Raw genomic sequence first — 12701 nt, forward strand, 5'->3', positions numbered from 1 at the left:
CAACGTTCAAAAACATCGCTTATATAAATTATTTTCTATCTGCGTGCTGTCTTTGTGCAGCCTCAAATCCCTTTTGCTCGAGGGAGGTATCTGTCTGGTTAAGAAGTACAAGGCTGGCCCTGTTTTGCATTTTTGTAATTTAAGGCTACGCAGCGCACATCCTACTTTTGGTGTACTTAATACTCAGTGAGACGGTGTCCAAATCCAGACTGTGGTGCCTGCTGGTGGGCAAGCAGCATCACCATCCTAATCCTTTGGGATGCGACACTTTAAAATTTGTCCGACTCAATAAAGGAAGAGGAGAGAAAAGAGGTATGAAGGAAAGCACCCTTCAATGTGCTTCCTTCCTTCCTGTCATGAGGCAGATCAAGGACTTTGCTCCTGAGATGTCACACCTACCCCTTCTGTGCAGCAATGGGAGTTTAAATATAAAGCAGACAGTCACGTTCTTTCCCTCCCTCCATGCTACACAAACAGCAAGAGTTCAAGTTTTTTTTAACTGCAATACACATTTTTTTCCTTTTTTGTTAACTTTCTTAAGAAACAAAAAGTGTGCTCTGCTCATCTCACAGCCCGACCGCAGGCAGTGCGGCGCTTGGGGGTCGCAGGAACGGCACTCCTGGCTCTCGCTGAGAAGCCGGGGCATTGCCACTGCCCCACGCGCACTTCTGGTGACTTAAACCTCACCAACCCAGCACTCCACTGCAGAACTTCAGGGAGGTCTTCTGTTCTTCCCCCGAGCCCAAAGACGATGGCGTCGTTGCCTCCAGAGACCCCTGCTCACCCCGCCATCCCTTCCCGTGGCCCAGGTTCCTGCAGCACCAGTGGCAGCAGGCAGCCAGGAACCTCGGGGACACGGAGGGTTAAACGGGTGCAGCCTCAAAGCCAGGACTGGCAGCCTGAGGAGCGCCCAAGAAGGTTTAAAGTTCAAGGGGGGTTTCAGCCAGCAGCTGAGGAATCCGTAGCTTGTGCCAGCGCCACGGAAACCCTTTCCAAAACAAGACTCAAATCTACCCTCCACGATCTCATTTCAGAGCCTGACTTTGACTCACAGCTCCGCTCCCACCGCCTTTTCCCACGGGGGCATTCATGCGTGCTAGGCACTGTCACCCTGCGACCCACCGCTGCTGCAGACACCATCTGTTCCAGCCCCAGCTCCCATCCCGCGCCGCTGGCCCTGTTCAGCCTGCCCAAGGACCCTTCTCCATCCCACCACCGATGCACGCTGCAGCAGCAGCGCCGTGCGAGGGGGGAATGGGCGGCAGTCCCTCTCCAGCCCTCAAGAAATATCTCTTTTGAATGAACGTGTGTGCGCTGCAAGTCCTCCTCGGTCAGCGGACTGAAAAATGCCACCGGTCCCCACTGCCACACACATGCACATACACATCACCGGCAACACCACTCCCCTTTCCACAAATTACAGAGAGGTTTAATGGGATGCACCACCTTGCAGGTTTATGGGGACATGCTACTGGAGGTTTCGAAAAACTTTAACAGGTCCCACCCAGTCCAGCCGTGGTTTGCTACAAAAACAAATGCCCAACTTCGGCTTTCAACGTGGCTATTGTCTACCTGTAACTACACCTGCCACAGCGTGAAACCTTAGCATCAGGCATGGCTCAGATCACTTTCACAGCTTTGACCAGTGATATGGAAAACACATCGCATGCAGAAGAAAATGTTGTTACTCTATTTATGCTTTCATCATTTGGCTGAGATTTTAAAACAGGCAGGGGACAAAAAAAAGGCAGACCAGAGTCTAGACTGAAAAGACATACCTGGTGCTTTCTCCACAAAGATGACTTTGGAGTCTTGCAGAAAGTTATGGCCAGTCAGTACCATTTTTTTCCCTCCAGTAACAGGAAAGCTGTCAGTACTTTGCTTCTCCACCAGAGGCAGTTCTTGGGCAGATCTCTGAGCTGGAGAGTTATAAGGAAGATTTTAAAAAAAAAAAAAAAAGCAACCACAAACACACACACAAAAATAAGCAAATACTGCATTAGTAAGTAACTTAATGCTTATGCCTTGACCATAAATAGGGTTATCAAACATAGCAGCACAGACTCAAAAGGCTGACAAAGAACAAGCTGCTTTAAAACTCAGCTGGATCCGCACTACATCAAAAAGTATATTTTTATTGAAATTCATTTATTTAAAATAATTTTCTCTTATGTTATCTATCTTGTGTGTTTACACGACAAGATGACCATCCACGTCCAAAATGTGTTTCAGTCACCAAAGACTGTACTGTCAACTCTGCAAACTCTCTTGCAGCCGCAGCAGCCACGGGCCTTGCGATCCAGCAGAAGTTCACAGTTCAGAGAGCGTATTTCCACCAGCACCTGAGTGCCAAAGCACACGTGGATCCATTCAAACAGAATCTGGTGTTTTCGTGGCACATATTTTATCCCCCCCAACTGGGACACGGAGCAAGGATGGCTGTGCTTCAAGTGATGACGTGACATTTTATCCAGATTACACGGTTCCTCCTGCTGTCACATGTACTAAGAGATGCATCAAGTTTTTGGCACCAGCTTATTCCACATTCTGCACTGGAAATAACACCAGCACTTATTTTTTCTCCTGTTTTCCACTTCTTTCAGGAAGCACGTACCACGCTTTTGCTCTTTACACAACCCTCAAAACTGCACTTCACTGGTACAGATCCAAACGGCTTCATATTTAGCGGCTCCCCGAGCTTGGCACTTTTGTACAGAGCAGTTCAAGATGTACTTAAATTGTGCCTTATCGTGCTAGACAGCAACTGAACAGCTCTCACCAGCTTCCCCAGGAGCAGGATGAAACCATGACTCCCCACATTTTTTTGCTTTTCCTGTTAGCCCAGAACTTGCCCTTGAATAAGAAACAAAGGGGAAACTGTTCATCTCACACACATCCTCGGCAGAACAGGGGGCTTTATGCCAGTGTACCTGCCATAGGTGAGGAGGCTCTGCTGTTCCTCACAATAACACAGGCGGATCTCAGTGTAACTCCCCTTCCACTGCCAACGCTCACTTGTTTATTTAAATGACTGACTGTGAATGGGTGCTGCTGTAACGGCACCACCCTTTCCTACAACTTCTGCCTCTCTTGCAGACTCGGACTACCAAAGCGGCAGCAGTGCTACCCTGGGTGAAAGGATGGAGTACTGTCACTGGTTGAGACGTCTGTCACCAATGCCACTGCTTTTGCAAGAGGAATGCAGAGACAGTCCTTCCTGAAGCCTCTCTGTTAGCAATCCCTGAAAAAGCACCATGCCTCCAAAGACCAAATGCTGACATGCTCCAGGACCTGCCAGACATGCTGTGTGAGATTGCAGCCTGGCAACGACGCAGGGACAAGCGTGGACACAACCCTCCAGCATGCATCAGGCTAGGGATGCTCGAGCCTTCTCCCCACTCCCTCTGCTCCCCACCCCCAAAGCTCACCCCCACATACCTGCTGGACACTAAGTTACTCCCTACCCTATCAGCATCAGAAAGATCCGCTTTGTGGCATCCAACAAAACCTTAAAAAACTGTCTCGGTTCATCCAGCCGACCAAATCAGCCATGGGAGTTAGACTGGACTCAATTTCCACCACTTGTGCTGGAGTGTTAAAGGCACACAAAGCACACAGGTTCTAGTTTGCGTGTGGGAGGCTGACAAGGCTTACGAAGCAAGAACGATACGGATGTCTTTGGAGGGTGCCCCAGTGTATCTGATAAAAAGCAGTTTGTTCAATCAAAGGGACCCCAGCGCGGAAACCTGGTTTCTGGAGGTTTTCTGAAGCCGCAGGCAGCTTGTCAGCACTAGTACGCTGCTAGCTCTGCATCAAAGGGGCTGGGGTTTTGTTTGCTGGTTTTTGCTTTATGATGGAGAGGCAGAGAGTGAAATAGGACATGATAGCTGTTTTCCAAAACTCCTACAGCAGTTACCTGTATGATAGGGAGTCATCAAAAAAAAAAAAAAAAAAAAAGCCTTGTCACTCCCAGGCCTCCTATTAGCTTAAGTGCACACTACTTTTATTTGAAGTGCATTCTTTCGTACAGAAATCAATGCGCAAAGCTACATATTTTTTTCTAAAACATGGGTATTTTGTCTTCAGTATAAACCATGCGCTTCTGGAAAGCAGACGAAGGTTCACCAACGAGACAGGTAAAGCAAAAACAATGTACAGCATGTCAGTGGACAAAGACTCCGTGTGGGTGGTACAATATCCTGCAGGAGAAGGATGTTAGCTGCTACTTACAGCACTCGATAGGGTTGGAGGCTACTTGCAAGGAGAGAGTCCTGCCATTGGCCTGTGGGATATGAACCCTGAAGACCAGCCGCACACGCGTGTTCTTCCGACCGATGTCCGTCTCTCCTTTGCGCAGCTCAATGTCAGAGTTTCGGAGCTTCAATATCCCAGCACAGTCGATGCTATCCAAAAGGAAACACAGAGCGATTCAATTCACTTCAAGCACACTTCCAGAAGACAGGAGTGTGCAATATCTTCCCTCTCTCCTGTACATCCTTCCTAAAAACCTGAGTCAGGCACAACCCAATGACCAGGCTGAACACAGCAGGCTGCTAAGTGTAGCACTTGCACCTACAAGTCGCTAGGTTGGGGCTCTTTGTAGGAACAGGTAGTAGTTGCTGTTGAGCACACAAATTTAGGATGTTACTTCAGTTGCCAGAGGAAGAAAATCTAAAAGATCCTTCCTCTCCAAAACATCCTGTAAGGACGGTGCTTACAGATTAACCAAAGCCCAAAGAGATAGCGAGACTAGAAAAGTCCATGGGAAAAGACGGTAGTGCACACAGTGTTACCGACCCAGAAGGCAAGGTGACTTATGATTTCACTTGTTACTGCTAATTTGGAGAAAAATCTAGTATGATATTTATTCTAGGGCAAAGTCCTGAAAATGCTTATTAATGAGCACAGCTCTCCCTGAGGTCAGTTCCACTGTCAATGTGTTTGCATTTGAACGAGTTGGAAATATTCCCAAGCCAAGTGTTGAGCCGAAGCTCTGCATGAAAAAGCCTGAACTCAGAGAGCGCCCTCCACATTAGGGAAAAATGTGCTTTTTGTCAGATGGAACTATACTATTTCTGACCTCTCTTTTTTTTTTTTTAGTTTTAGTTTTCTCCTGAATGAGCTTACAAGTCAGGATTTTTGTCAAAGCAAATTTCAATAGAGGAAGTTCCCAGAACAAAAGACACACAAACATACGCTCTCAAAAACCCACGGCAAAAATACCTCTGCTTTGGCCACAACTACAAGGACTACACGGCAATTTCTTCTGGCTACTGGTCTCTGGCATGCATTTTATTACACTGAATACGCATAGTTTAATTCTATTTTGCATTCAAAGAGTTTCATTCCCGCTCCAGAAATCTGAAGCTCTGTTCTGCAGCGAACTGCAAACGAGAACTGTGGCAGCACAGTTTTGATCTACATCTTTTCTAAAGTATGAATTTCAGAATAACAAAAAGGCCCTTACTGACATGATCAAAGAAACTAATGAAAGTATTAAAGCTTCTCAACAATGCACATTAGCAGGTGAAGCCATAAGAATTACAAAATATTTGTACCCATGTCAAAATTCTGTGCAAAGATCCTTAAGATATGGAAGAAACAGCGTGCTTCTCAATATTGTCTCTCCTATAGCAACGCTTGTAAAGTAAATAACAATTACTTCAGAGCCAATAAAGTTCAGAGGAGAAAAAGCATTTAAATTCAGGCTTGTGAAGTCATGGACACTAAAATCTGAAGTCTACAGGAGTAGCTGAATGTGCAAAAGCTTAAACGTGCCGACGAGCTTCAGTGTTTCACTCCATCAAGGCCTGTACACACAACGTATGTATGAGAGAAATCCTTGGCTCCAAATCTCAATTCATTGTTAGGGCTCCACGAGGTTTTAGACTACCGTCGTGTAAGGCGCATATATGCCAAAGCATTGTTTGTGGTTCTTGAGAGCTCTACTAGGATCCGGCACACACGTCACAAAAACATTCTGCTTGGCTCCCCAACTGCAGAACTACCTCTGCTCGAGGGAGAAAGATGACTGAAACAGTAATAATGCTCCCAGATGGCCAAAAAATGTTAGTCAAAACTGATAAATGAAGGGACAAATAAACACTGTGTGGGTACAAACTGGTGAAATTTCAATAACCTCAGTGGAGTCATGCCAGCTTCCGACGACAGCAAATGGGGCCGATAATTTTGCAGGCTTGTCAGGACTTTCAACACAATGCTCTGACAGAGGACCTCAGGTCTTGAGTGATCACCCTCAGCCCAGCTGGCAATGCAGCTGAACACATTCTAGCTCTTCTGTTTACATGAGGCACTCCGGGGCATGTTGTACATGACGCTGCAAACCAGCTTCTAATAACCACGACGTGCAGAAGGTCTTCAGGTGTCATTAGGGCACGGAAAACTGGATAAATAACATGGAGTGAAACTGGGATTTTAGTGAGCATCCTGGGATTTTCCCGTGGTATTTGGTTTGGTGGGGTCAGGATTTCTTGCTTGCTTTCTGTCTGCCTACCTGCTTATCTTTCTGTCTCCCTATAAACACACACAAAGGTGCAAGCATCAGCATTTAAATATGAATATATTCACATTTATACACACGCTGTGAGATGTACACGCACGCGAGCACACACAAATTCCTCCCAAGGCAGACACTTCAGATGAGGGCTAGGATCACTTGAACGAGGTGGGCAGAGAGGATGGGATTCAATAATGTGGAGGGTCTCACGTACATCACATATACAGAGAGACAGCTGACCCTTTCTACATAATCCTATAACAAATAACGGACCTACGGGGCGCTTAATCATCACTCAGACTCCTACTAATGCAGAGATCCTTAGATATCCATGCCTGCTTTTCTGCAGAGGACTCAACTTCCCCCATTTCAATAACTCCTGTGTGTAAGGTGGATCACCTTTACTCCTCTTCTTAGTTTCAGAAGCTTTGCTTCTAAACAAATGCCACTGAAAATGCTGATTTTTATTACATAAGAAATAGAGTGGTTTTATTTGTCTCAAAATACCACTAGGGTACTTGGAAATGCTCTCTAAGAGTTTCCTTTGACATCCAAAGATAAATTTTAATAGGCCCTGTTCCTTGCGCTAGTGCGTATAGGAGCAAGAGGTGTCATATTTAGAAACTAAATGCAGGAGCTGAGGTAGGAGATATTTACAGCGTGGTAACTGAGACACTTATTTTAAATGGCAAATAAGCACATTGGCTGAAACTCTAGAATGAAAGCAATCAGTTGGCATAAATATTTGTGAAGTTCATTTTGTTGTTAAGCTTATTAGGGGTAATTTTTCCCAGCAGAGTTGTGAAAACCTACCATTACAAAGAGAACTTAAAAAAAAAAAAAAGAGAGAAAAAGGAAAACTGTGTACAAAACCAAACCAAAACAAAAAACCCAAAACCACACATAAGAAATCAAGTGGGACGACCAAGAGGAAACTGCGAGAAGCCAGGGTGCCTGAGCCTTACATTGCTCTCATGTTGTTCTCTGGAAGAAGTGGAATTTCCAGGACTTTGGTGTTGGAAAGTATTGTTTCGTGGCTGGTGGTGGAAACGGTCTTCCCGGTGATTCGATGAACCTGGTAGAAAGCATGGGGTCGCAGCAGGCGGTCATCTGCAGTCCCAATGAACAGCTGTAGTGTGAGCGGCTCGCTTTCTAAGTAACCATGGAGCTGGCAAGAGAACAGAAAACGCCCACTGAGCACCACGCACATAAACTGCGAGGAATCAATTAAATTTTTATAAGCAGGAGAGCCTAATTCAAGGAGAGAACTTGTGACAGGTGCTATGTGTTAAGTTCCCCCCTCCTATTTTTCCTGTAACATAATATTGGTACAATAAAAAGGTGCACTCAGAAAATGTCTCATTATCCTCAAGGACCCGAGGCACTTTAGATGGGGTGAGGTTTAAAATTCTGGCGTTCAACAAAAAACTGCAATGAAGTCAATGTTCCCTCCCGGTACTGAGGGTGGCAAAACCAACGGAGTTTGCAAGTGGAAAGGCCATGGCTCATTCATCTCTGAGCTTCCCCGGTCACCCCTTGTGCAGCAGCAGGCTGCTGCTCAGGACATGTCCCCTCATTAACTGGTTTTTATGCTGGTACATACCTCCTGGGAAAGCCTGGAGACAGATCACGTATATATGACTAGTAGCTCACCATGCCTGTCAAATTCTTGTTATAATCACACAAAAATCTCATTGAAGCTACCGAGACTGACTTGAACCTTGTCCATGTCGCAGTGACTGCTCTGATGACAACAGGGATTATTTCTGCCACGGGCTGGGGACGGAGCAGGAGCAGAGTCTGACCCCATCCCAACCAGCTCCTGAAGAAGCTACTCTGGGTTCACGCTGGTGCAAAGGAGACCCAGCTCCAACCTCAACACTGCTGTCCAACGCTGGGAAATGAGTCTCACAAAAACAGTTATCTAGCAGTAGTTAACAGCAAAGCCCCATCCCAAGGGAAGGGAGGATGCGGCAACCACAGGAGGGAGGAGCATGGGCAAGGTGGGCCGTCCAAGGAGATGTGCCATCAAAGAGCAAACCTCCTCACTTTGTTGTAGGTTTCATTTCCTCTGCGAATGGTTCAGGTGGGTTTGGGCATGAGTTATCCACCATCACTGCACCATCACTAAATCTGATAGGTCAAAATTAGACTGCTAATCACAGAATCACAGAACGGTTTGGGTTGGAAGGGGCCTTAGAGATCATCTAGTCCCACCCCCTGCCATGGGCAGGGACACCTCCCACTAGCCCAGGTTGCCCAAAGCCTCATCCAGCCTGGCCTTGAACCCCTCCAGGGATGGGGCATCCACAGCTTCTCTGGGCAACCTGGGCGAGCGCCTCACCACCCACACAGGAAAACATTTCTTCCTCAGATCTCATCTCAATCTCCCCTCTTTCAGCTTATACCCATTACCCCTTGTCCTATCACTACACCCTGTAATAAAGAGTGCCTCCCCATCTCTCCTGTAGCCCCTTTAGGTACTGGAAGGCTGCTGTTAGATCTCCCCAGAGCTTTCTGCTCTCCAGGCTGAACAATCATGACTTATGAGGAGGAACATTTTTAATTTATGGCGCATGCAAGTCCAAAGCTAAATAAAGCTGGAAGCAAGGGGTTAAAACCATATCAAACGTTGTTGATATTTGTGTTCTGCTTGCTTTCACTCTCCCTAAATCTTAAAAAGCCATTTGTGGCTTCATAGTAACATAAGACCTATCTCTCCAGGGATCTTGCCATCTGACAGTGGGAATGCTGTTAAGAACAAAGATCTTGAGTAAGTTTTGCTCCTTTGAGCCCCGAAAAATTCTGGTGAGTGCAAACACAGGCACAAAACCTCCCCACTGTTATCAAACGCACTGATGGCAACAGGAATGGATAACGGCAACGCTTCAGGAACCACGGTGACCAACGCGTGAGCAAGGAAGGACATTGTGCCTAAACACATCTTCTATCACATCACAGCGTTTTCATCCCACGCCTTGGTCAGAAGAGGCAAGAGGAAAACTGAAGTGCTTTCATTTGTTGGATTGCAGCGATTTTTATATCCTTACCCGAAGCACATGGATGCAGAGAAGACGTCGGGACAGGAGGAGGAGGCTCATTTCCAGCACTCCAGTGTTTTATCAGCTCCGCATTGCTGAGACACAAGGTGAAGGCAGCTCAGAGCCAGGGGGTTGCGATACGATACGCGGGGGTTTCTGTATCAGCGTTGTCAAACTGAAAACACGCTAGGGGCAGTTTGAAAATCTGTGGTATCGGCAAAATGATGGAGAGAGACAAGCAGAGCCAAGCCTGTGCACTGCCTTCTGTGGGGTGCTTTGGGCTGCACGTCTCGGTTCAGCCCCGCACGGAACACCTCCTACAACCCCTGACACCAACACGAACGCTACACTGCAAAAGGAGGGTTTGCCGGCTTTAACCCCCACCGGCGGAGATGTAGCCTGACCTGCCGGTGGGCAATTGCAGGCGTGCTCCGGGCACAGCTGGCAGCCCCAGGGAATGCACCGTCCTACTCACCACCACCGTGTCCCCCCTTGCTGCCACCCGCACAAGCGAGCAGGGCTGCCAGAGTGACCTGGATTCAGCCTGGGCTGATCTCACCCCGTCTCGGCATCTCCAGAGCCACGGCAGCAAAGCCGAGGTGACGGAGGAGACGCAGGGTATCGTGGTGTATTTCTGATCACGAGCGGCACGCAGGTTTGCAGAGGAGGAAAGTAAGACAGTGTGACAGACCAGCCGATTAAATTTCTGTGCATTACCCGTGGCCACTTCTCCAGCTCGTCATGGATGCTGCTTTTTATGGAGAGTGTAAAATTAAAACAAACACATATTGAATTACAAGGCCATTTAAAAGGTAAAAATAGACTAGCGAGTAACTCTAACCTCAATTCAGCAAAAGCAAAATCACACTCCGAGGCACCCATATGTTTTACTGAATCTGGGCAAAGGGGTCACCAAATGCTGGTCTTGCATTGGGTTCCGCTATTTCAAGCTTTATCTTTAAATCTGTGCTCGGCTGCTGCCCTGTCTTGTGACCTACTGCTGAGTCTCAGCTTGTGCTTTTCCCACAGGTTTCCTACCAGGAGGCAACTGAACACCCTCAGTCCTCAGCTTGGTGTACCTGCTCTCCTCCGAGAAGGTTTCACGTGCTGGAAAATAATAAGCTCTCAGATGCACGCTTTGCATTTTTGTTTTTTTAAGGCTTGTGATCGCTAAACTAAATTTATGTTTGTTTTTTTTAAAGGCCCTGTTGTAGAGCCCTGCTGGGCTTTGCTTTGGAATCATTACCCACAGTTAGTAACTTACTCCCTCTCAGTGACTTCTACACTGGAAGACAAGTAGGGTCTACAGTGCTGAACAAACGTGAGTTTTCAAGAGCTGGGAAATGTCAAAAACATCCAGAAAGACTAAGGTAGTCACTATACGGTTGATTTTGCTGCCCTCAAAAAAGGCAAAATCCTCACTCTCCCTTCACTGCAGGTTCTATTTCATATTCTGCAGTAGGAGGCATCCCATCTCCGGTATTTCCCTCCGAGTTTTACCCATTGCATCACATTATTTACTTTTATATTATGTCACATAATCATGGATGCCAACAGGAGCAATAAAAGAAAAACGATACAAGGATTAACATTTACAGAGGCACATACTGTGGGTGACTAATTTTAGATTATGCACCCAGCACACAGCTTCTGTGGCAGACAGCGCTGAGCTCTGAGAGTTTTTGACATGTTGCAGATGTCGGGAGAACGGGCAAGATTTTGCTTAACTCTCAGCTGGGCGCAGCGAGAATATTCTGCGGCTCCTTCAAAATACAGGAGAGCGTCACTACTGTCACATGGCAGTAAAAGCAGAGCCACAGTACTCCGGGCTGCCTGGTCAACAGGTAAAGGGAATATTGAACAAGTCAGACGTAAAAAGGGAAGAGGGAGAAGGGGGACTGAGTATTTTTCTTGGTTAGGAAAGATCTCGCGCATCCACATCTATGCATATTTTCCACGCATGCTCTGGAATACTGTACTCGCTGGTATAATGATTCTGTTTCCTGGCGTGCGACATGGGATGCATGCGTCAGACGCTCTATTTTTATCTTTTCTCTGTGTAACAGTGTCCGAAGCTCTTCCCTTAATAACTCAGCAGCTGAGTACGGGTGACAAAGGCTGCTCTGGGTACAGCATTCACAATAAAGGATGTGCCTTTCCTACCAAGCGTGCTTTGCTGGGCAATACATAGATCCAAGTGGAAAGAGCTCTACTTTCCCCTGCTGTGAAAGTGTAAAAAGGGTTTATTGCAAATAAGGATCACATGCACAATGTTCTGGAACAAGTTCTCCTTATAGAATCACAGAATGGTTTGGGTTGGAAAGTACCTTAGAGCCCATCCAGTTCCAACCCCTGCCGTGGGCAGGGACACCTGCTACTAGCCCAGGTAGCCCAAAGCCTCATCCTGCAAGACTCTCAAAAATCTATATTAATAGGAAGACAAGTAGTAATCATCCCATCATACATCGATAGTATCTAGAAGGGAAAATGATCAAGTGTGCCTTGATGTCATTAGCATTTCCAATGGAGAATATTCCCATTGAGGTCCTTGGGATGCCCACGTTCACAGAGTTTGAACAATTAGTCCCAGAAAGAGGTAGGAATCAAGGCAAAAGCAGGCTGTTAATGAATTATACTCATATTAATCTATAAAATATATTTTATCCGGTGCAAAATGAAAACACAAACATTAACCACAGCGTATCAATTAGCTAACAGCCAAGATAAATTTAATTATGTAACCACTGAGCCTAGTGTGACTTAAAGCACACTACCTGCAGTTATCGATATACACTCAGCAAAAATGCTCAGCTAACCTCATGTCCCACAACAAACAAATACAGCAGAGGCATCCTTGTGCCATTCCCTGTCGCTGTCTGGAATTTGAATGGTTTGCTTGAGAGATTAGTGGGCTGATTGCACATACTCTTGGAAAGGGAAGAAACGTTGCTTCTCTTTTGCCTGGTTTAGTACAAAGGAAAAATGCAGGCAACACTTAAGTGTGCAGATAAGACCTCTGTGGCCAGTGGTTTTGGTTTTGAAATGAAAGCAGATCATATTCTCTTGTTCTGAGCAACCACTGACTGCTCTTTTCCTTTTTGAGCAACACTGTTAAACGTATTTGAACCGGTCTCAAACTATAT

General features: G+C 46.3%; 1 protein-coding gene across 1 annotated transcript in view; it reads right to left on the reverse strand.

The window, feature by feature from the left end:
• Positions 1 to 1688: 1688 nt before the first annotated feature.
• NFATC1 (nuclear factor of activated T-cells, cytoplasmic, calcineurin-dependent 1) overlaps positions 1689 to 12701 on the reverse strand; it is a gene marked incomplete at its 3' end in the record, with an annotated part of 40389 nt that continues 29376 nt past the window's right edge. Inside the window, exons 3-6 of the mRNA XM_010083238.1 lie at positions 7483 to 7685; positions 4231 to 4403; positions 1779 to 1919; positions 1689 to 1732 (exon numbers count right to left, since the gene is read on the reverse strand). Of these exons, the coding sequence (XP_010081540.1) occupies positions 1689 to 1732; positions 1779 to 1919; positions 4231 to 4403; positions 7483 to 7685 (561 nt within the window). The remainder of the gene's footprint in view (positions 1733 to 1778; positions 1920 to 4230; positions 4404 to 7482; positions 7686 to 12701) is intronic.

Source organism: Pterocles gutturalis, unplaced genomic scaffold (assembly GCF_000699245.1).
Source record: "Pterocles gutturalis isolate BGI_N339 unplaced genomic scaffold, ASM69924v1 scaffold24540, whole genome shotgun sequence".
NCBI classification, from domain to species: Eukaryota; Metazoa; Chordata; class Aves; order Pterocliformes; family Pteroclidae; genus Pterocles; species Pterocles gutturalis.